The 23,369-nt window shown below is 38.7% G+C and overlaps 1 protein-coding gene across 4 annotated transcripts in view; it reads right to left on the bottom strand.

Moving 5' to 3' along the window:
• ERC1 (ELKS/RAB6-interacting/CAST family member 1) overlaps positions 1-23,369 on the bottom strand; it is a 545,652-nt gene that overhangs the window by 401,366 nt on the left and 120,917 nt on the right. For all 4 annotated transcript variants that reach the window (XM_023182988.1, XM_023182991.1, XM_023182990.1 and 1 more), the window contains one exon: positions 20,064-20,231. In XM_023182988.1, coding sequence (XP_023038756.1) covers positions 20,064-20,231 — 168 coding nt within the window. The remainder of the gene's footprint in view (positions 1-20,063; positions 20,232-23,369) is intronic.

The raw sequence follows: 23,369 nt of genomic DNA, 5'->3' as shown, positions 1-23,369 counted from the left end.
GAGTTAAATAGTTTACCTCATATTATATTATAGAACTGGTGAGTAGAAGGACTATGGCCGGGCGTGGTGGCTCACACCTGTAATCTCAGCAGTTTGGGAAGCCAGGATGGGCAGATCACCAGGTCAGAAGATTGAGACCATCCTGGCCAACATGGTGAAACCCCATCTCTACTAAAAATATAAAAATTAGCTGGGCATGGTGGCGCATGCCTATAATCCAAGTTACTCGGGAGGCTGAGGCAGAAGAATTGCTTGAACCAGGAAGTTGGGGGTTGCGGCGAGCTGAGATCGTGCCACTGGACTCCAGCCTGGCAATGGAGCGAGATTCCGTCTCAAAAAAGAAAAAGAAAAAAGAATGGGGTGAGTAGAAGAACTGGAACTCAAAGACTAGATATGACATCAAAGATTATAATCTGTTATGACATACCAAAAAATATCAGCATAAAGGAACACAGGTGAACACAGGCAGGCAGGGAAATCTCTCCTATGAACAGTATATCAAAAGAGTCAGAAAAGTGTTTTCTAAAAGAATAAATGTCTGAATTGATTTTTGAATGATGAATAGAACATCACTAGACACAAAATGGAAGGCAGAGAGAAATGCATAGATATCTAGGAAGAGGAAAGAGAATATTTAAAAATCTAGAAACATGAAACAGCATGATATACTTATAAATTCATTTGGTATTGCTTAGCATAAAGTAACAAAAGAAGCACAAGAAACAAGCCTGAAAAGATAGATCATATCCTTGCCTGCCAAAATAAGATGGTTAAATTTTATCCTACTTGCAAATGGGAGACAGTGAACATTTTTAAGCAGGAGAAAGTCACGGTATTTGTATATCGGAAAGATTATACTGGGCTGGTTACTGGAGACACAAAGATAACTAAGATATTCCGTCTTCTGCAGAAGTTACAACCTAATGGAGAAGAATGTTGCCAAAATAGGTCACATAAATATATTATAGAAAGTGCTGCAACAGAAGTGTAGATAATATTTTCTTAAGTACAGAAAAGAAGCACTCAGTTTGCTTGGAGATACCTCAAAGCAGGTAAAGATGAGCAGAAGGTGGCTGGTGAGGAAGATAATGGAAGAACCTTTGAGCAGAGATCACAAGTAATGAAGATTAGAAAGGATGTTAACTTCGCAGAGAGCTATGAATAGAGAATTGTTAAAGCATAGAATAGGTGGTAAGTTATGTGAGGTGCAGCAGAAGACAAGGCCTTAGCCACGGAAAGCATTAGTGTCATGTCTAGGAGCTTGACTTTTATTGGTTGTATGTAAGGAATAAAAGAGAGAAAAGTCAAAGATGGGTTCCCAGGTTTCTGATGAAGAAGACTAAATGGGTCTTGGCTTTGAGAGAGAATAAGAACCTTATTTTTGGTGTGTTATTTCTGACATGACATATATCTTAACAGCCTCCCTGATAATACCTGAAATGTTTTGATAATAACCTGAAAATATCTGATAATCACCTGAATATGATCTAGAAATCCAGAAAAACCTGTTTTACTTTCTTAGGACTGCCCTAACAAAGTACCCCAAACCAGGTGGCTTTAAACAGATTTTTTCCTCTCTCTCAAAGTTCTGGAGTTCAGAAGTCTGAGATAAAGGTGTCCGCAGGGCCTTGCCCTCTCTGAGGGCTCTACGAAAGAACACTTCCTCGTCTCTTGCTGTCTTCTGGTGGCTCCTGGCTCCTTGTCTTGTAGACGATGCATCACTCCAGTCTCTGCTTCCACCTTCACTTCACCCTCTTCTTCGTATCTTTGTATGTCCTCTCTCTTCCATAAGGACACCAGTCATTGGATTTAGAGCCCACCCCATCATGATCTTATCTCAAACCTTAACTAATTATAGCTTCAAAGACCCTATTTCCAACTATGGTCACATTCTGAGTACCAGGTAGACAGAGATTTATGGAGGACACTATTCAACCCACCACACCTACTGCTACCAAACACCCAGAAATGCTAGGTAAAGCACAACAAACTTCTTTTCAGATTCACAGATCAGCAAGTATATGCACATATACAAAAGCGTACACATAGAGAAAGAGACAAAATCACTAAAATGTTGGAAACAGAGACTGAAGCCCAAAGCGGTAAGCTGATAACAGAAGTGACGACTGTCCTGCTTTTTCATTTACTTGTTTCTGTGACCTAGAGGACTGAGTTTGGAAGATGCCTCCGATAACAGAAAATAAGATATTAGGGCAATAAAAAGGTGAGGGTGGAACAGAAAGCAAAATCCCAAGCCCCCTTTGGGCAAGTGCCCGGCTCTAGAGGAGTCTCAGGCACCCAGATGTTCTGATGTTCCCTTACGTTACCATTCTCAGACCCTCTGCTCTCAGGACTCCTCGGCACTCTTAAAAATTACTGAAGACTGGCAGGGCACAGTGGCTGATGCCTGTAATCCCAGCACTTTGGAAGACCAAGGCGGCCGAATCACCAGAGGTCGGGAGTTCGAGACCAGCCTGATCAACAGAGAGAAACCCCGTCTCTACTAAAAATACAAAAGTAGTCAGGCGTGGTGGTGCATGCCTGTAATCCCAGCTACTCAGGAGGCTGAGGCAGGAGAATCGTTTGAACCCAGGAGGCAGAGGTTGCAGTGAGCTGAGATCACGCCATTGCATTCCGGCCTGGGCAACAAGAGCAAAACAATGCCTCAAAAAAAAAAAAAGAAAATTACTGAGGACCTCCAATTACTGAGTTTTTCTTTATGTGAGTTATATCTATCAATATTTGCTATACTCAAAATTAGGGCCAGGTGTGGTGGCTCACATCTGTAATCCCAACACTTTGGGAGGCTGAGGCAGAAGGATCACTTCAGGCCAAAAGTTCGAGACCTCCCTGGGCAACATAGCAAGACACTATCTCTACAAAAAAAATTTTTTTAAATTAGCCAAGCATGGTGGCACATGCCTATAGTTCTAGCTACTCAGGAGGCTGAAGGAGGAAGATCGTTTGAGTCCAGGAGTTCAAGGCTGTAGTGAGCTATGATCACACCACTGTACTCCAGCCTCCACAGCAAAGCAAAACAATGTATCTTAAAAAAAAAAAAAAAATTAGAAAAGCTTTTAAATAACAATAAGCTCATTATGTTAATCAAAGTAACATTTTAATTTCAAAAACCTGTATTTTCCCCCTAAAATAGTTAAGAAGAATATAATTGTTTTAAATTTTTGCAAATCTCTTTAATATCTGGCTTATAACCAAGCAAGGGGTGCACAAGGAGACTAGCTTTAGAATAAATGCAATTTTGGTACCATCTAACAAAGCTTAAATGAAAGACCCAAAAGAAGGAAACTATTTCCAAGTATTTTACCCACATCACAAAACAAAATTCCGTAATATTTACAGGAATACAAAATGCCCAGCACCCAACAAGGTAAAACTCACAATGCTTGGCATCCAATCCAAACTCACCAGACGTGCAAAGAAGCAGAAAAACACAACTCATAATAAAGACAAAAAGTATTCAATGAAAACTGAAATCAGAAATAACATAGATTATGGTATGATCTCACTTACATTTGGAATCTAAAAAAAGTTGAACTCAAACAGAATAGAATGGTGGTTACCAGGGGCTGGGGATAGGAACGGGGAGAGGAATGGGGAGATGCTGATCAAAGCGTACAAACCCTCAGTTACGAAATGAGTAAGTTCTGAGGATCTAATATACAGCAGTGTGTAATTAATAATGTTGTATTATATAGCTGAAATTTGCTAAGAGAGTAAAAATCGCAACACTCCACCACACAAACAAAAAAGGTCCAAAAGGGCAGTGTCAGAACAGACTGAATATTGATTCCGTTAAAAGAAAAGGACTGCAGCCACAGAGTAAAGACCTTAGTGGAATATGAAATTCAACAACCAGGCTGCTCAAGATGCCAAAGAACCCACTGGCCCTTATCCACTGGCACTCAGGCACAGCTCAAGCCAGGCAGTGTCGCTACTAATCCTATTTGACAGTATCAGATTTGGTTCCTATTAGCTGAACCCACGACAGGGCATCGGTGATGGTAAAGGCGCTTACTGAATCTGGTGACCCTTCCACGCAGTGAAGGAAGTCAAAGCCTTAGAAAAGTACACATGTCAGAAATTTGAAAAATAAATAAATCACATAATCATTTGTATCTAATTACTACACGTTAATCTGTATTTTGTACACTATACATTATTCTACTACTACCCCTAACCAAAAGCAAAAAACAAAGCAACTCATAAAAAAAAAAAAAAAAAAAAAAAAAAAAAAAAACCGGCCGGGTGTGGTGGCTCATGCCTGTAATCCCAGCACTTTGGGAGGCCAAGGTGAGCGGATCACTTGAGGTCAGGAGTTCAAGACCAGCCTGGCCAACAATGTAAAATCCCATCTCTACTAAAAATACAAAAAAATTATTCAGGCGTGGTGGTGCATGCCTGTAGTCCCAGCTACTCGGGAGGCTGAAGCAGGAGAATCACTTGAATCCAGGAGGCGGAGGTTGCCGTGAGCCAAGACTGTGCCACTGCACTCCAGCCTGGGCGACAAGAGTGAAACTCCGTCTCAATTTAAAAAAAAAAAAAAAAAAAGTATTTTATCCTACATCCCCTAAACACATAATTAAATTCTTACTATAAAGGCGAAAAGCTAAGGTATTCAAACCTAAAGTCTCAAATCTAATTTTCCTGTCTCTCAGTTCTTCTAAGCATTAATTTCAGAAAAAGAAAAGCCCTTCCCTCTGCAGGCCATGGATCTGTATGTGGGAAAACATCCTCATCACTTCTGGGTGTTTGTCATTCCGATGGTACCCATACCACATAAGACAACATTTGTGAGACCCCACATTGCTGCTTCTTCATGAAAGGTACCCAGAAGCCCAAGCTGCGCTTCATACTGGATCCACGATTCAGTTAAGTGACCTGGAAACGTGTCAATGCTGACCTGACATAAACACCCTCATGGCACTGAGAGAGGGTCAAGTATGAATCGGTGACTGAAAAAGGTGAAGAATAAGAACTCCTGTTATAAACATATCAACCTTTAGCATAAGTGTGGCTGGAAACACAGGCTTTGATACCAAAAATACTTCATATTATAAACATTAGGCACAGAAACTGCCCAAGTCCATACCCCTAATTACTAAATGATCTTTTCTTTACTAAGTATTCAATTCAAATCACCTGTGTACACTTTTTCTTAGTCTTCTTTTTCGTGCAGTACAGAATTCAAATATGCGAGTCTGGAGATTTGAGATAAAAACCACCACACAAACCACTTTGCCACTACTAGATTAATTGCTCTGAATTCTACACTGATCTTGTGGTTTGGAGTGAACTAAATTTGTAGTATAATTTTGCGTGAGGTCCGTATTTTACAAACCACAAAAAACATATTCAGGAAAACTCCTCAAAGACCAGCAGGACACACAGTCATCACCCTAACACCAATCCTGGCAGGAGGAATCAAACCTGTTTATTCACATCAGTGGAGCTGGAGGAACAGCATTCACCCAACTTGCCAAGGTTGTCTGTGGCAAACGGGTCACGCCAACTTCAATAACAACAGAAGGCTTTTGTCCACAAGGTTTTCTCTACCAATGTAAGTGAACAGAAAATGGCTATACTACTGTTTTGGCCTTTCACTTCTGATCAAAAAACAATTAATTCTGGCCGGGCGCGGTGGCTCACGCTTGTAATCCCAGCACTTTGGGAGGACAAGGTGGGCAGATCACAAGGTCAGGAGATAGAGACCATCCTGGCTAACATGGTGAAACCCCGTCTCTGCTAAAAATACAAAAAAAATTAGCCAGGCGAGGTGGCAGGCGCCTGTAGTCCCAGCTACTCGGGAGGCTGAGGCAGGAGAATGGTGTGAACCCAGGAGGCTGAGCTTGCAGTGAGCCGAGAACGTGCCACTGCACTCCAGCCCGGGCGACAGAGCGAGACTCCGTCTCAGAAAGAAAACAATTTAAGTCTCTCAACCTACCTTAACTTTCGTTTTAAATCAACAAATAGATCTATCTAAAGGCACATTAGTAGTAACAATTAGTTGCATGGAAATGTGGCTTGTTTCCTATCACTCCTTCTTGGCTTTGCCAACAAGACACTTTCCCTTTCGAACTCTGTGATCACACCTTTTCAGGGTTCTCTATCCTCTGTCATTTCCCCCTCCTCACATCTCACTGCATGGAACTTCCTCTGGAGAAACTAACCCAATTCTACGGCTTTAACCACCATCTCCACAGCTTCCAAATCTTTATTCCTGGCCCCAAACTAGTTCTAAAAACCTGAAATTCTAATAATTTTTATTTAAACCACATCTTCCATTGATTCGTTTAGAAAGAGACATTTTTAAGAACTTTTTAATGTATGTTAAATCTGACTGCTATCATATTTTCTACATTTTTCCTGTATTCTGCAGTATTTCATAATTTTTTAAAAGAGTTAAATAACTGAATTTAAACTCCCAACTTTAAAGCTGAGAAAAATCAAGGCCCAAACTAATTAAGTGACTTGCTCAAATCTACTCTAAATGGTATATCTTATGACTGCATTTCCCATTGTTCCCACCTAGATGGGAGGAGGCTGAATGCTAGGTGAAGGGCACTGAACCACAGGACTGACAGCATTACAGACCAGACAGAAGTAAACCTTTTTAGAGCCCTATTTCAACAAACTGCATGGAGCTCTGTTTGATGCCCCATACTTGACAAGAAGATGAAAAGCTCAGATACCAAAATAGTCAAGGTAGAAATGAGTCATTCCACAGTATACAGTTTAAAAAAAAAAAAAAAAAAGACTACACATTTCACAAATTTATATTCTGAAAAGTTAATGTTGATACCTTCACTCACTTTCGCTTGAAAATTCATAGCAGACAAAGAAGACACAGTATTGGCTATACAAAGTATACTGCAATAAGTGGTATCAGGTTCGCAGCCCCAAGAAACTCCTGGCCTCCGGAAACCTGATAAAGCATGGCAGTCAGCCAACCTACTATGACCCCTTTAAGCCAACATATAATGTAACACTTCCTCATTCTGGTATCAGAACTAAGATCAACAAAGCCTTCTAACTCTATGTGAAAACCCTCACAGAAAGGGAGAATTCCTTATAGCTTTCTCTATGTGAAAACCCTCCTGGGCTCAAGTGATCCTCCTGTCTCGGCCTTCCGAAGTGCTGGAATGACAGGCATGAGTCACTCTGCCCGGTCACTGCAGAGGTCTTTACGCTTTCTTACAATTTCTGTCTTCACACACCTTGAGCTTCATTTTCATTTTGCCACTGTTGAAATATATATTCCTTTATTTCATTCCTACGCTCTTGACAGGTAGAAACAATCTAGAGGCAGAATTCCACCTGCTTTATTATTTAGCAACATTATATTAACAAGAAGAAGCAACAGACAAGCTCTTCCTTTTGTGACCTTTCTCTGAAATTCTTCAGCTTTACTGAATAAACCTCAGTTGATTTGCGAGTTTTGGCTTTAAAGGCATTATTACTGTAAGGTCTATGTCATACGATTGTACTGATATTAGATTATTTTTTCCTGTTACATTAATGCCTTTTTGTGTCTTGTTTTTTTCTTGCATCTCATTCTTCCCTTCTTTCTAACATACATCTTTTAACAGTTCTTTCCATAGGGATCCCGGGCAGTCAACTCTCATTTGTATTAATCTGAAAGAAAAAGTCTTTTTTCTCTCTTTACTGAAGAATAGTGAGAGTTCAGCTTGGTACAGAATTCTGAGTTGCCAATGTTTTTCACTAAACTTTAAAGATTTTACACTCCCATATTCTCACTACTGTTGTCGTAACTGAAAAGTCTGATGTTGGACTAATTGTTCATCCTTAGTAGGTAACGTATTTTTTCTCCCTAGCAGGTTGTTCGTTTCCTTTTTTAGAGACAGGGTCTCGCTCTACTGCCCAAACTGGAGTGCAGTGGCACAATCATAGCTCACTACTGCCCTGAAGCCCTTAGGCTCAAGGGATACTCTTGCCTCAGACTTCTGAGTAGCCAGGACTACATGTACACACCACCATGCCGGGTTAGTTTTTTGTTGTTGTTGTTGTTTGTGGAGACACGGTCTCACTATGTTGCCCAGGCTCGTCTCAAACTCCTGGTCTCAAGTGATCCTCCTACCTTGACCTCCCAAAGTACTGGGATGACAGGTGTGAGCCACCATGCCCAGTCTACCTGGCAGTTTTTACGATCAGGTTACCTATGGTTCCACTATGTTGTATGTAGGTGTAGATATTTTCCTGCTCAAGAATAATTTGTTCCTGAATTGCAGGATCCATTCCTATCACCAAAATCAGAAAGATTCTCAGCAATTCTCTCTTTTAAGATTGCCTCTTTATCCTCTCCTGAAACTCCTGCAGATATAAGTTGGGCTCAATTTCCATAGAGTTCTTTTTAATAATTTCTATCTTCCTATCTTTCCTATTGTTTGCTGGGTAATATCTCATCAGATCTATGTTCCAATTCACTAACTGGTCCTGCAGCTCTCTATAATCTGCAATTAAACTAATATACTGAGTTTTCCATTTTAGTTACTATATATTTCATGTCTAAAATCCTGTTTTGATATTTTATAACCCGGTTGGTTTTATACACAGTGCCTTTGTTTTTTTCTCATGTTTTAAATCATTCCTTTATGCATGTATTAATTATAATAGCTAATATTTACTGAATGTTATTATATAGATACATTAATATTTAATTCTCACAACATTATGAGGTAAGGCTATTATTCTTCTCACAGATGAGAAAACTGAGGCAAAAAAGTATACACTCACACAGCAAGTGGCAGAGCCGAGATTCAAAGACACTAGACTAAACAGCTAGTGCTAGCTGGGCACGGTGCCTCACGCCTACAGTCACAATACTAGTGGGGGCTGAGTCGGGAGGGTCGCTTCAGCCCAGGAGCTGAAGGCCAGCCTGGGCAACATAAGGAGGTTCTGTCTCTATAAAAATTAAAAATCAAGGAAATAAAAATTAAATACCTAGTGCTACTTCAGCTTTTGCTCTCAACAGTCATGAAACAACATCCAACAAGTTACATCTGCTCATCCCCTGGAGGGTGCTCCCATGCCTCCTAGTCCATCCTTCAATCATTTAACTTACGGTCTCGCTCTACTATCCAATGTTCCCAAGGGTCTGATCACTCCATTTGTTCTCACTCCCGTTACTGGTTCAGGGGAGATCACAATCCACAAGTGATGAACTAATGTGGAATTGTACATTCATTCTAAGCAATGCTTTTATCTGTGGGAATCTACATGTACTAAGTTGAAAGAATGTCCCTTCAGAGCAGTTACGTCTATTGAAACTCAAACCTGCATGACGAGAGACCTTTCTCCACAAAATCAAAGCCCAAGAGAATCAGTCTCTCATATTGCCACTAATACTGGTAGGAGGAATGTTTTTCTTGTCCCACCTTTCTCCGGAGAGTACTAGATTTACGCAGAGGTCTTGGCTTCAGATCCCTATCTCATTTAGGACCAACGTCTATCTGCTGTCCATGCGTTATCGTTGATCCATGTAAAGTTCTACTTGTTTCGTTTTACTATTTTTCCATTTATGTCCAATACCCATACCCTCCTTCAATATGCAGCTATTCTAATACGTTTTAATATGTTCCTGAATACGTATCTTAGAAACACAGAGGGTGATTTTTATATTCATACATGTTTTCAATTTATATTAATGCTGTATACCTCAACCTGTTTTTACTTTTAAAAAACAGGATGGATGCTGTTTTTTAAACAATATACTACTTGTATAACAAGTACTATAAAGTGAGCCAAGACCATGCCATTGCACTCAAGCCTGGGCAACAAGAGCAAAACTCCGTCTCAAAAAAAAAAAAAAAAGAACCATGGATAGTACTCATATCTATCCATGGTCTAATGTATACATGCTTCTGCGTCACTGCTTTTGCCTTTTGTACAGTATTCCACGGTACATATCCACAGTACTTTTATTTATCCAACCCCCTAGTAATAAACACTTATGCTGCTTTTAATTCCTTTTTCCCACAAATAATCCTGTGGTGAACATCCTTATACATGTCCTTTTGTGGACCAGCAGGAAACTTTCTCCGGGAAATATACCAAGGAATGGGATTACTGAACCCACCTACATCATCTGTGTTACCGTTTGCCCAAATCCTCACAAGCACTGAATGTTATCTCATATTCTAATTTTTATCAATTTGATGAACAAAATATAGTATTTCATCATCTTTGAAATTTGCATTTATTTACTACTGAGAGTGACGATATCATGGCATAGTTGTTAACCACTTAGGTTTATCTGTTAACTGTCTATTCAAATCCTTCCCTCTCCCTATAGTCTCTATTTCTTAATGATTTTCAAGTTTTTTTTTTTTTTTTTTTTTTGGAGACAGTCTTGCTCTGTCACCCAGGCTGGAGTGCAGTGGCATGATCTCAGCTCACTGCAACCTCCGCCTCCTGGGTTCAAGTGATTCTCCTGCCTCAGCCTCCTGAGTAGCTGGGACTACAGGCACATGCCACCACACCCAGCTAATTTTTTTATTTTTAGTAGAGATGGGGTTTCACCATATTGGACAGAATGGTGTCGATCTCTTGGCCTAATGATCTGCCCGCTTAGGCCTCCCAAAGTGCTGGGATTACAGGCATGAGAAACCACGCCTGGCCTCAAGCATCTCTTTTTTATTCTTTATCTGAATCCTTCCTATTTTAAGAGGCTCTAAAAAAACTCTTCTCCCAATGTCTTATGTTGGCTTTGCCAATGGTTTTCTTTCTTGAACAGAAATGCTTAAATTTGATGGAGTCATTTAAGTTCTCTTACCCAACATATACCTACTAAACATTTTCATTGATTAGCTTTGTAGTTTCTCTTTAACACTGAGGTCTTTAATCAATCTAGAGTTCACTGTTTCATCTAGCATGAAGTAGGTGGTCAACTTTATTCTCTATATGGTATGTCAGTTTTCTCATACTTGCTTAATTTTGCACTAGTTTATGACTGACTCTCTCTCCACATAAATGTTTCTGATTTCACACGCCCTATTCTTTTCACTACCTGCTCCTTCCTGTGCTAGTTACCGCACTGTTCTGAGGTGTCTTGTTTGGTTTCGTTTGGTTATGTATCTACATTTTCATGTATCACAGGGCAGGGTTCTCTCATTTTCTCTTCTCTCTTTGTTTAATGTTAGAATAGCTTTATTCATCCATATAAATTTTTTAAAATTTAAGATATACAGACATAAAATTTGCTATCTTAATCATTTTAAGTCCACAGTTCAATAGTGTTGAGTATATTCATGCTGCTGTACAACCAATCTCCAGAACTCATTTCATCTTACAAAACTAAAATTCTACACCCATTAAACTCCACATTCTCTCCTTCCCAGCCGCTGGTAACCACCTTTCTACTTTTTGTCTCCATGAATTTGACTCTAGGTATGACAAGTGGAATCATATATAGTATTTGTCGTTTTGTAACTCATCCTTAAAAAATTTTAAATAAAATGAATTTCTAAAAAATACTGTTTGGTATTTTGTTTGTTTTGAGATGGAGTCTCGCTCTTGTCGCCCAGGCTGGAGTGCAGTGGCATGATCTCGGCTCACTGTAACCTCCGCCTTCCAGGTTCAAGTGATTCTTCTGCCTCAGCCTTCCGAGTAGCTGAGATTACAGGCGCCCGCCATCATGCCCGGCTAATTTTGTATTTTTAGTAGAGAAGGGGTTTCACTGTGTTGGCCAGGCTGGTCTTGAACTCCTGACCTCAGATAATCCACCCGCCTCAGCCTCCCAAAGTGCTGGGATTATAGGTGTGAGTCACTGTGCCTGGCCTACTGCTTGGTGTTTAATTGGAAATGCAAAAGAATATATACATTAATTTCAGGAAAACTGATATCCCTGCAGGATTAAATTATACCATCTATTGGTATGGAGTTTCTTTTACTTTATTTATTTTTCCTCATATCCTCTGGTAGAGTATTAGTCTTTCTTGTTTTCTTCTTGGGGAACGGGGAACAACTTGAGGATGAAAATGACTATTTTTAAATATTTGATAGAAAATATCAAATATTGGGCCAGCACTTTAGGAGGCCGAGGTGGGCGGATCACAAGGTCAGGAGATCGAGACCAGCCTGGCTAACATGGTGAAACCCCATTTCTACTAAAAATACAAAAAATTCGCTGGGCGTGGCACCATGCGCCTGTAGTCCCAGTTACTCGGAAGGCTGAGACAGGAGAATCACGTGATCTTGAGAGGTGGGAAAGAAAAAGAAAAAAAAAAGAAAATATCAAATATTTTTCTCCTCGAAAGCCATCTGGGCCTTAGGATTTGGGAGGGAAAAAGGGATGACGCTGATGACCATTTCAATTTCTATAATGACCGTTATCCATGTTTTCTCTTAACTCTTGAACTTACTCTGTCATTTCATATTTTTCCAGAAATTTGTTTTTCAAGCTTATTCGAATATAATCATTTAGAGTTGTCTTGTATTATTTTTAAACTCTGTAGTACTAGTAGTTATTTTTCCTTTATCATCTGTAAGAGCTGTTCCTGTCTTATTAACCTTTTTCAAATAACTACTTCTTGGTGTTGTTTTATTCTCTACTTTATTAATTTCTCATCCTATATTTATTACTCTTCATTGTTTTTGGATTAACTCTGTTACTTTTTTCTAAGTTTCCTGATTTGAACACCTAGATTACTTGCTTTTCTATTTTCTGATGAATATGTTAAAAACTAGAAATTTCCCTCTAAATATTGCTTTAGTTATACCCACAGATTTTTTTCTAATTATGTTCCACAAATTTTTATATAGAGAGTTTTCACTGCCACTCATTTCTAAAATGTTTATATTTCTCCTTTAACCCACAAGTCATTTCGGTAATGTTTCAAGATTGTAGACTTATTTTGGTTTTTTGTTTCTATTCTTTACTATCTTTATAACTACTTTACTATCTTTACTCCTGATTTCTAATTTTGTTGCATTAGGAGTGCAAAGTCATGTGACTTTGACTCTTGGGAATTTTGAAGTTTCCTTTATGACCCAGTACATGGTTAGTTTTTATGACTGTTCAATAAGTTCTTAAAAATATTGTTTATTCTCTATTTGTTAGTACAAAATTCTATATACACATCTATGAACGTGAGCTTGTTAATGTAATTAAAACTTGACGTTGATGCTTGTTTATTTGATCAAATTCTGACAGGAGCACATCCAAACAACCAACTACAGCTGTTGATTTATCTATTTCACCTCATTGCTGCTATATACTCATTCATTCATTCATTCATTCATTCGTTTAGAGACAGAACCTTGCTCTGTCGTGCAGGGGCATGATCTTAGCTCACTGCAACCTCCACCTCCTGGGTTCAAGGAGTTCTCCTGCCTCAGGCTCTCAAGTAGCTGAAACTACAGGTGCGTGCCACCACACCCAGCTCATTTTTGTATTTTCAGTAGAGACATGGTTTCACTATGTTGGCCAGACTGGTCTCAAACTCCTGAACTCAGGTGATCTACTCACCTTGGCCTCCCACAATGCTGGGATTACAGGCATGAGCCACTGTGCCCAGCCTGCTTTACATATCTAAATGCCACGTTGTTAGATGCATAAATTGACACAATTATATTTTCTTGCTCTATCAGCACATAACATTGTTCTGTGTGCCTTAAAAGATAATTTAATTAATATTAAAATAAATCGTATTTGGGAAGGCCTATTTTCCTGATATAACTTTTATTTTTAAATTTTTTTCTATCTCTGTATTTTTAGCTTTGCTGTTACTTTTTGTCTGCATTTAACTCTTGTTGACAGTATATTTCTGTATCTTTTTAGCCCAACTGAGATGTATATTTTCATTTTAATCCAAGTACTTATTTGTATGTATTGACTTTCCCACTATTTGTACTGATTTCAGCCTTCTTTGTTCATGATGTCCACATACCATCATATTTCTTTCTCTCCCCTCCCCACTCTTTTCTATTCTCCACTTGGGTAAACTGAGTTTCACTCTGATGGTTTGAAACTTATACATTCCATTTTGATTTTTCTAGTATATTAAGAGCCATACTTATGCTTATATTTTGTCAACTTCTTAAGCTTATCATTATCTACATCTTCCCACAAACCAGACATTACGCCATCACCTCTGTAAGCAGTGCCATCTCACCAGCTGGAACTGGGGGAGTGGCTGTGGCAGGAAGCAAGCCTCCCCGATCAGAACGCCTCTGGTATCATCATCTGTACTGCTGCTACAAGAAATGCTCTGCCCCAGTTATAGAGAGGATGCTGAAAGAGGAAGGAGCACTCCAACGTCAGTCTACCTTCACAAGCAGACTTGAACATCATGACAATGTCACCCTGCAGCACCCAGCCCCAACCCCTACCCCATAACTCACACAATCCACCTACAACAGGAAGACAAAAACACATTCACTTGAAAAGATTCTAAGCCCTATCTCTGTTCACGGTACCTAGTTCTCTTTTATTCTGAGCAGTTATTTCAGAGATACAGATAGATATATACAGATATATGAATAGATACAGATAGAGATATAGATCATCAGCCTTTCTGTTTTGTTTGCCACAGTATCCCCCGTGCTCAGAAGAGTTCTCAGTAGGTACTCCCAAAACCCTGTTGAATGAATGAAGAGATCAATCAATACATCTTTCTCTTCTCTCATAATCTCTTGTCACAAAAGATGCCTATCTCTTTCTGAGGCTGTATAATTCCAACAACCTAAATCCTTTTCTCCTCTCTACCAACATGAATTGTTTCTTCTTCTCCCCACTTTTCTTTATGGCTAGTCCCCAACCTACCAATCAAACAAGAGTCATGGTCATCTATGCATATCATAATTAGCAAAGTCAGAAATGATGAATTCCAGTCCCAAAACTAATACCAAGTAGTTGTATAGGCCTTCAGCATGTCGTTTATACTCTCTCTGCACAGGGAGGAATTGCAGCATTATGATCAAGAACAAAAGTTTGGGGGTTTCAATTAATTGGGCACTAGGTCATGTAACCTCAATCTCTCTAAGTTTTAGCTCCCTGTCTGTAAAATGTTACAGCAATTCTTATTTCTTGGAAGGTTACTCTAAGAATTAACTGGGAAAATGAAGGTATACAAACCCTCCATGGTACACAGAAAGCACTCAGGTTAGATACTATCATAAATATTCTTTAAATTATGGAAAGACTGGATGATCTCTAAAACTGTCCTCTCATTCTAAGAATGTGTATTCCTAACTCTAAGTATGCTGAAGAAGTCAGAACTCTAGCTTCAAGTGGCACGGGGCTGGGGCTGCAAGCAGAGGGTGCTCGTCAAACAGCAGCACCTAGCTCTAGTGCCTACACATCCCAGGGCAAGGGCAGTTCCTCACCTTGTGCTAGATGCTGATCTCCTGAGCACCTCTGAAAAAAGAACCACTTCCTCTTACTGTTACTAAGATATAGATTATATTCCTTACCTATAATAAACAGAATTCCACAACACAATTTCCTGGAGAAGTAAGGGAAAAAAACTGGAATACTTTGAAGCAGTAAGGTCCACATTATTTTGGTTTATTGATAAAAATCAGCTCTGCTCTGCACATTGGGAATTAATCCTGAAAATACATTTAATGGTAGCTCCCTAGTATAGCATCATGATTTTGTAACAAGAAAATAACTTAAATTCTTGAGAATACTGTAACTGATATGGCAAAAGTCCCAGGGTTACTAGTGAGGGTGGCCTCAAGTGCCAATCAAAAGTGGTATACTAATAAGCAGTTCATAAAATTCTCAATTATAAAAGCAAAACAATAATACTTACGTTGTCTAACCCATGCCATTACTAGGAAGAGCAAATAAAACAATAAAGACCAAATCAAATCAAAGTGTTATAAACTGTAAGGTGTTTCAAAATTGTCTGAACCCACTGAATTCCAATTTTCCTCCATGACTGGGCACAGCGGCTCTTGCCTGTAATTCCTGCGCTTTGGGGGCTGAGGCGGGAGGTCTGCTTGAAGCCAGGAGTTCAAGAACATCCTGGGCAATACAGTGAGACCCCATGTCTACAAAAAATACAAATTAAAAAATTAGCCAGGAGTGGTAGGCCTGCATCTATAGTCCTTGCTCTCAAGATGCTGAGGTGGGAGGATCACTTGAGCCCACAAGTTCAAGGTTACAGTGAGCTATGATTGAGGCACTGCACCACAGCCTGAATGAAAAAGTGAAAACTTGTCGCAAAAAATAATAATAATTAATAAAATAAATGTCCCTCCAAACTCAGAAGAGAACATAATTAAACACCTAGCCAAAAAAACCTTAAGTTGTTATTATCATTATCCTCATTTTATAGATGAGGAAAGGGAGGCTTAAAGAAGTAAAGTAATTCTTAGATGGTCACGGTGGCTCACGCCTGTAATCCCAGCACTTTGGGAGGCCGAGAAGGGCGGATCACCTGAGGTTGGGGGTTCGAGACCAGCATGACCAACAGGGAGAAACTCCATCTCTACTAAAAATACAAAATTAGCCCGGCGTGGTGGCGCATGCCTGTAATCCCAGCTACTCGGGAGGCTGAGGCAGGAGAATCGCTTGAACCGAGGAGGCAGAGTCTGCAGTGAGCCAAGATTGCGCCATTGCACTCCAGCCTGGGCAAGAAGAGCAAAACTCCGTCTCACACACACAAAAAGAAGTAAAGTAACTCCTCTAAGGTCACACAACTAGTAAAGGTAGAGGGCTGGGTTTCAAGCTTATGTCTGACTCCAAAGACCATCCTTTTAACCACTGTGTCACTAAATCCAGACCACCTCTGTCAAAGTCATCAGATTAAAAGAGACGGTTACAAAATGGGAGCAATTCCATATATACTGTACCTTACGAACACCAGAGGGCCTCATCCCATGTACCCCGAATAGGACAAAAAACCAGGTCTTTTCACATGTAACTGTTTTCCTTAAAGGATTTTTAAAACCGTTCAAACTCCAGGCTAGGCACAGTGGCTCACGCCTGTAATCCCAGCACTTTGGGAGGCAGAGGAAGGAGGATTGCTTGAGCTCAGGAGTCCCAGACCAGCCTAGGCAACATAGTGAGACTCTGTCTCTGCAAAAAATTTTAAAAATTAGCCAGGTGTGATGGCACATGCCTGTAAGTCCTGACTACTCAGGAGGCTGAGGCAGGAGAAGCGTTTGATCCCAGGAGTTCCAGGCTGCAATGAACTATTAATATAATCGTGCCACTGCACTCCAGCTTGGGTGACAGAGTAAGAGTCTATCTCTAAAAATAAAAATGAAAGAAAAACTCCATGATCCATGTTCTTTTTTCATACATACTTAATTTAGTAATCTGAGTGTTAGATCAAAGTCTAGGACAGCTGCAGAAAAGAAGATGAAATCAACTAAGAGCAAATTATTGAAATACATGAAAACTTTCAAAGAGCTGGTATCAACTGCTTTTTACTGGGCTCTAACACTGGCAAGTTGCATTGGAAAAGGTGACCCTTGTCAAGTGTCACCAGAGTAATTTTTTAAGTAATGCTAATAGACAGACATACTACGTTTTTAAAATCATCCCAAATTCAGAAGCAAGCTTTCATTCTTTCATCCTTTATGATGAGATGGTTCTATTTGAGCAGTTTCCCTGGTAACTTACAGAAATAATCACTGAGACTCAGCTACTCCCGCAATGGCTAAAAACTAAAAACCATTCGTGAATGACAACAAATACAATCTATTCTCCATGGTACAAGAAACCAATCACAAGCCCATCTGGGTGAGACCTGGCTAATAAGAACATTATTTGAGACGGGTACAAAGAGAAGCATGGATTGCCAAGGAGGAAAAGTCATTTATTAGACTGTGACAAGCTTTTAAATGTTTGCATGATCATTAACCAACTGCCTGGTTCTCTGGTTTGCACACCTGCCACCTCCATCCAAAGTTACTACGGTAGCAAACTTGGAAGTACGCCTGATCTCTAGAACACTGGCACCCTCTTCTGACCCTTTTGCTGTATTGCATGCACTCAAGCTACTGAAACGAAAAACTATTAATAAAGCTATTACATTTTAAAATAACTTAAAGAGTGTAACTGGATCGTTTGTAACTCAAAGGACACACGCTTGAGGGGATGGATACCCCCATTCTCCATCATTTATTTTCACACTGCATGCCTGTACTAAATATCTCACATACCCCATAAATATATACACCTACTATGTACCCACAAAAAATTTTAAAAATAAAGCTATAAATGAATAACTTTGCAGGTAACATTATCTAGATGATTTCATATTTATAATTCCCTGAATAAACCTAAGTTTAACTTAATAAAAGAAAAGGCAGATCATCTAAATACTATGTTCTCTTAACATCTCAACAGTATATGTATTAGTTGATTTTATTACAATTATAAAATGATAACAATGACGAATGTACAAAGACTTTACCATGTGCCGAACACTGGCAGTAAATAAACAAGTTTAATTCTAATAACAAACTTATGAGTTAAGTACTACTATGCTCTTCATCTTACAGATGTGAAAAGTGAAGTGTAACGAGGCTCAATACATTCCCAGGATCACGCAATTCGTAGTAAGTGGTAAAGATGAAGTCCAAACTCAGTAAACATGACTCTACAGCCAAAGCCTCAGCCACTACCACATCTCATGATTTTATACCCAAAATATCTCTGTGAGGTAGAATGGAGCTGATATCACAACAAAATGAAACATAATTAAAATAGAAAAAGTGTAAGTTAATAAGAAAAATGACAAATACGTCAGCTAAAATCTCCATTTTTAACAAAGCCCCAAATTGTACAGATAAAAATACTATATGAAACAGTTTAGGTTCTTCATTCTTCCTTACTTGAAGATTCTTGTCTTCTAGGACTATGATTTTTTATTCTTTCTTTTCCTCCTCATTCTTTTTTTCCATCAAATTGTGTTCTTAATTTTCTTTAAAGAAGAAAAGCTAATCTACATCATATGCTTTATATTTCTTCTATAAAGCAAAACTACTTATCTACTCTTAAATTACCTATTTCACTGCGACCTTTAAAAAATATTTATATTAAGACAGTAAATCCACATGGCATCATCAACTCTTTCTCTTTGATCATTGAAAATAAAATAGATAAGAATTGATCTGGGATTATTTAGCAATACATTAAATATCTATCTGAAGTCATATACCTATCTGAAGATGGTCAATACCTAACTGAAGTCATAGCCAATAGTCTAGATAATCTTCTAAGATTTCTAAAAACACTGCCTGGGCATGGTGGCTCATGCCTGTAATCCTGGCACTCTGGGAGGCCGAGGTGGCTACATCAAGAGGTCAGGAGTTCAAGACCAGCCTGACTAATACGGTAAAACCACGTATTGACTAAAAATACAAAAATTAGCTGGGCGTGCTGGCGTGCACCTGTAATCCCAGCTACTCAGGAGGCTAAGGCAGGAGAATCACTTGAACCCAGGAGGCAAAGGTAGCGGTGAGCCAAGATCACGCCACTGCACTCCAGCGTGGGCGACAGAGCGAGACTCCAACTCAAAAAAAAAAAAATTTCTAAAAACACTAACTTTATTTTCAAACAGGATATGAAGACACATTGTCTAATAATCTGTGGTTTAAAATCAGACTATCTAGAACTTTAACAGATTCCAGTTTCCTATACACAGTTATTCATAATACCACAACTTAAAAACACTTAAATGTACTCCAAACACAGTGTAACCAAGCTCACTGTCATTCATGACTAGAAAATTCACCAGGGGTTGAACTGAAGCTTCTAAATCAATGATTACTCTTTTACAATTATCAATTTATTTTTAATACTGTCAGAGTATACTTTGAAGTACAGACTTGGTGAAAGTTTAAAAAATTAAAAACATAAACTGCACTCGTTTTAACTTGTTAGATCTAAGAACAACTGAAACGAGATGGTTACATTTTAGCACAGTAACTGATCACGCTGCTAAAGAATTAATCATAACATTACTCACATTTCCCCATTCTAAACATAACAAAAACAGCACAGGTAATGCTTATGAAAAGGTGCTAAGAAATCAGCTCCCCACAGATCCCCGAACTCTCTCTACCTCCGTCTGCAGGATGGCAGCCCTCTGCTCCTTAGCAGTCAACGACTCCTTCAACACTTCAATGTGCTGTTTACTATCTGAGAACTGGTTTGTGAGTGTCTCCAGCTTTGTCTGCAGGGCGAGGAGTTCTGTGTCCTTTCTGGACAGCTCCTGCTTCACCTGGCCAATCTAGAAAAGAAGTAAAACACTTTAAGGAAAAAAGAAATCAAACAAACACCTCTTATCTGGCTCTTTGACAGATCTGAGTCACAAAATACGAAACAAAATGCAGCACGAATTGTATGACAGGTCATATTCACCTTTTTGCATTACATAATCTTGGATCTCCCCCAACCTTGCACCAAAAAAAAAAAAAAAAAACCTAAACTTATTCAATAGGTAAATGTCCAGTTTTCAGTTACTGTGTCTTCTAAATATTCTTTGAAACCTCTTAGAAAGGGAATGGAGGGAAAGGAATTCCAATTCAATCAGATGACTATGAGACAGCAACTGAACACCACTGTACTGATAAAATGGTTTTCATTTTTCTAGGTGAGCCCTCTTCAGAACACGATAGGTCAAATGCAGGATGAGTGTAGATACAACACAAAAGGTTTTAGAAACCTCCCAGTACTACTATTTAAAATTCAAAATCTGCTGCTAATGTGCTTATTTTTCATTGTCATTTTTCATTCTCAAAAGTTTGCATAAAATTCTTCCCTTAAAAAGCTACTTTTAAGGTTATACATATGTGGTTTTGTAAAATCCTATAATTTGATGTTACGTGTATTGATTAATTTCTCTCTTAACATTGAAAGTATTTTCTTTCAAACACCTTCGTTACATTCCTACTGTTTTCTAAGAATTTTAAAAATAGTTTTTTACCCTAAATGTAAGCCATGGAAACAGAAATTACATCTGCTTTTACATTATATCTACCGCCTAACAAGGAACTAAAAAAGATACTAATTATTGGAAGTATGAATTTGACAAGTCAGTAATTTCGGTGTCGCTGATGAAACAAAAAGTTATCTTTTTATTTTTAAAACTTTGAATGTATCTAAAGTATTGTCATTGTAATAATCTTAGGTACAAGGGATAAAGCTTTTGAGAACAATTTCCCATGAAGAAATAAATGTCACATTAATTAAAATTAGACATTTGAGGAGCACCAAAAATAAATTTCCAATTTAGCCTTCTGTTTCAAAAAACATTAAGTACTTTTCTCATATGCATAAAATCTCTTCTTAGAGATATATTCATTCAACAAATATTTCTGGATGCTTACTGTATACAAAGTACCTGAGGATACTAAAAACATCAGTGGAAGGTAATTTTAAATGGTGGCTATATTCATCCTGCAAAATAGTATGTACCCAGGAGTTACCACACACTGTAACAGTGTGGAGTCTTTTATGATATTCCTTTATCAATAAAAACAACCCATTAGTATTATTCCATTCCCTAACACACTGACTGTAACAAAAACACATCTGTTGTACGAATGAATATTTTGGGGATGTTCAAAGTGCTACCATTTTCTCAGCTAAAGAACTATGACTTAAAGATTATTCAAATTTCCAGCTACCTCCAATCATGTGATCAAAAACAAATATAAAAATCTGTTTCGTCATCATCTGCATTATTAAGCAAGCTTCAAATAATGCTATATTGACCTTAAAGACTGAGACAGAAAATATTTTAAATGACAAGCAGGGTTTAGGCCGGGTACAGTGGCTCACGCCTGTAATCACAGCACTTGGGGAGGCTGAGGTGGGTGGATCACAAGGTCAGGAGATCAAGACCATCCTGGCCAACATGGTGAAACCCATCTCTACTAAAAATACAAAAATTAGCTGGGCATGGTGGTGCGTGCCTGTAACCCCAGCTACTCAGGAGGCTGAGACAGGAGAATCACTTCAACCAGGGAGTCAGAGGTTGTAGTGAGCCGAGATCTCGCCACTGCACTCCAGCCTGGCGACAGAGCAAGACTCCGTCTCAAAAAAAAAAAAAAAAAGAAAAGCAGAGTTTAGAAGCACAAATTTTCCTTAAAGACTGAGACAGGAAGATATTATAAAGAGGAAGTAAATGTAATACAAAGCTTAGGAGCACAAGGCTTTGCAGACAATCACACATCAGAACCAAGTTAGCTATGTGTCCCTGAATAATTACTTTCCTAATCAGTTTCCTAATCAGTAATAAGGGGAAATTATACCAATGCCACTGTACTGTTTATGGATTCAATAAAATAAAGTGTGAAATGTGCTTAGCCTGTTGTCTGACTCAATGCAGAAATTACTAACAGTAGCTATTTTAAAAAGGAAGTTATTGACCAACCTTACCTCTAGACAATATATGGTTTCCATAAACTAAATTAGACTCTTTCCACCAAAATATTTCACTTTTTAATATATACTATAAAGTGGACCATAAATAGCAAATCTACCAAAGTAGCACAAGTTTGGTTTTTTAAATGCTGTATTTCAGTCTTAGCCGACAATTATTTTCTGAAGCAGTTTTTGCTGACACTTTGACAAATGTGTGCACAGCCTAGTATAGGTCAGTATAGTAAAGAACTTGTAAGCCGTATGTGGAAGAAGACTGCTTGTATAAAACCAAATCCTGCCTCTTACTAGCTGTATTTTCCTAGGCACCATCCTGTTACCTCAGTTTCCTCATCTATAATTTGGAGTTGATAATACGCCTAACTCAGCACGTTATAAAATGTTTATAGTAAGTGCGCAAGTTTTAGCTACTTTATTACTCAGTCATCCCTCAGTACCCATGGGTACATGGGGGACTGGTTCCAAGACACACCTTGGATACCAAAATTAATGAATGATGAAGTCCCTGATACAAAATGATGGAGAATTTGCATATAACCTATGCACATCCTCCAGTATACTTTAAATCATCTCTAGATTACTTATAATACCTAACACTATGTAAATGCTACATAAATAGTTGTCATACTGTATTGTTAAGGGAATAATGACATGGGAAAAAAGTCTGTACATGTTCAGTACAGACATAACATCCATTTTTTTACCCTGAAAATAAAAAACAATTGGTTAAATCCACAGATGCAAAATCCACAGATATGGAGGGCCAACTGTATTTATCGTATTATTACGTTCTGAATTGAAATTTTAAGTTCATTAGAATACTGAACTAAGGCTGGGCGCAGTGGCTCAAGCCTGTAATCCCAGCACTTTGAGAGGCCGAGACGGGTGGATCACGAGGTCAGGAGATCGAGACCATCCTGGCTAACACGGTGAAACCCCGTCTCTACTAACAATACAAAAAACTAGCTGGGTGAGGTGGCGG

This window comes from Piliocolobus tephrosceles, chromosome 10, assembly GCF_002776525.5.
Source record: "Piliocolobus tephrosceles isolate RC106 chromosome 10, ASM277652v3, whole genome shotgun sequence".
Classification (NCBI taxonomy): domain Eukaryota; kingdom Metazoa; phylum Chordata; class Mammalia; order Primates; family Cercopithecidae; genus Piliocolobus; species Piliocolobus tephrosceles.
This window is presented reverse-complemented; position numbering and strand designations above follow the sequence as displayed.